The sequence below is a fragment of the Oryza glaberrima genome, chromosome 7, assembly GCF_000147395.1.
Source record: "Oryza glaberrima chromosome 7, OglaRS2, whole genome shotgun sequence".
Lineage (NCBI taxonomy): Eukaryota > Viridiplantae > Streptophyta > Magnoliopsida > Poales > Poaceae > Oryza > Oryza glaberrima.
In genome coordinates this window covers 10285608-10287700 of record NC_068332.1, presented here as the reverse complement: position 1 = coordinate 10287700, position 2093 = coordinate 10285608, and the positions used below count along the sequence as shown (strand labels likewise).

The 2093-nt window shown below is 40.5% G+C and overlaps 1 protein-coding gene across 1 annotated transcript; it reads left to right on the top strand.

Moving 5' to 3' along the window:
• The first annotated feature begins 494 nt into the window (after positions 1 to 494).
• Positions 495 to 1575, top strand: LOC127780173 (uncharacterized). Its single transcript, XM_052307125.1, has 2 exons — positions 495 to 968; positions 1114 to 1575. The coding sequence occupies exons 1-2, from the start codon at positions 495 to 497 to the stop codon at positions 1573 to 1575; spliced, it is 936 nt and encodes a 311-aa protein (XP_052163085.1).
• The last annotated feature ends 518 nt before the right edge of the window (positions 1576 to 2093 follow it).

Here is a 2093-nt window from a genome sequence, read left to right as displayed (position 1 = left end):
GGGAGGGGTGGCCCGAGAGAGAGATGGGAAAGGAAAAAGAGAGGGAGGGAAGAGAGACTTCGGCCGCTGGCCGAGGGAGAGAGAGGGAGGCTTTGGGCCGGACTTGGCCCAAAGGAGGAAGGAGGATTTAATTTAGTTTCCTTTTTAATAAACTTTGATAATTGTTGTTGTTGCTTAATAATTATTTCCGATGCTCTGGAAATTCAAGTAAACTTTGAGGGCTCCTTTTAGTCCAAGGAGAATTTAACAAAAATTCTCCGGGCCATATTCGAATTTTTCTTGTACGTATTTTAATGTTTGCCAATATCTTTTTGAATTTTAATTAATTCTATTATTCCTTTTAGAGAATGATTTTTATTTCGGGATGAATTTATCAGGACGTGATAACGTTATCAGCACTTCGCTCTAAGCGAAGAGAAACTACATCGCTTTTGATTCCGAGAAAAGCGTAAGAAATAGAAGAAACTAAGGAAATTGAAGAAAGAAGAAGGGACATGGCAACAAAAGAGTTCGACGAACTCGCCCTTGATGGGACTAACTATCCCATCTGGGCTTCCAATATCAAAATCAATTTTGCCTCTCAGGGCATTTTAAATATAATTGAGGAACCCAATGCTGGGGACCCACAAATTGAGCACAGGAAGCTCAATACATCCCTTTTTCTTTTGAGGCTCTACATTCACAAGGATCCCAAACATGAATACATGTTAGAGACGAGCCCTCTCAACCTTTGGAAAGCTCTAAAAGAGCGTTATGATCAGCAAAAGGAACTCATTTGGCCTGAGGCTAATTATGAGTGGGTTCATTTACACCTGCAGGACTTTAAATCTGTGGCAGAAAACAACCATGCTACTCATAACATTTGCTCCAGGTTGAAGTTTTGCGAACAAGAGCCAACGGAGGCAGAGAAGATAGAGAAAACTCTATCAACTATACTTCCGGAAGACAAGATACTGACTCAACAAACAGTATCGCGCTAACAATTTCCAGAAACATTCTCTGCTTATACATACATTAACTCAGGCAGAAAGACACCATGAGCTTTCTTTAAAGAATGCCCAACAGCGCCCCCCGGGCTCTGCCCCACTGCCTGAGGTGCACTTCAATGTATAGAATAATGCTGAGAATAAGAAAGGATTCAAGGGAAATTCTTTGAATATTAATCCTATGAATCTGACTAGAAAGCGCAAACGCAACAACAACAGGTGCAAATTCAAGGGTCGAAAGAAAGGAAAAGGGAAGGGTAAGGCACCACAACGTTGTAGCAATGGCAACAAGCATTGCAATAGGTGTGGATCTGACACTCATGTCGGTAAAGACTGCCGCATCCCGAAACATCTTGTTCTCTTGTACCAAAAATCCCTCAAGGACAAAAAATCTTCTGAGAACCCAAGATTTGAAGCCCACTTCAATCTTACACATGAAGAGCGCCCTGAGGTTGCAAGTTCTCACCAGGCTCCTGTTGAACCAGAGGGCAACCTCAATGTTCTCCCAGAAGATGTCGCTCCACTCTCTGCGATGGACGATATGTTCATCGAATACTGCTCAACGGGCCCACTTGGAGATTTGCAATAATCTCAGTGCGTCCCAATTGGAGATGAAGCTGCTCTTATCTCAGTGTGCTTGAAACAGTATATTGATATCCTATAAGTTTCCCAAACAATATTGGTTGTAATAAGTAGATAAATACGAACTCTCTTATATTGTAAGGCTGTATGACTTGCTAGTCATTAGAGTATGTACTTTTAACATATGTAAACATCATACTATGTATTTGATGTTTTCATTATTGTATGTATGTATATATTGTGGATAAAGAATTCTTCACTAAGCAATTCTTCTTTCACTATAGATGTCTAAGAATATCACTCCGATTGGAGAGGAATTATGTCTTGTGGACAGTGGTACCACAAACTCTATACTTAAGGATATCAAATACTTTCAAACTCTCAAAAAGAGAGAAGGCAAAGTTCTGACTATCGCTAGGCGCAATACTGTGATATTTGGTTCAGGACGAGCAACTATTACACTCCCAATGGGTACACAAATTACAATCGAGGATGCTTTATTGTATCCTGATTCAACCCATACCC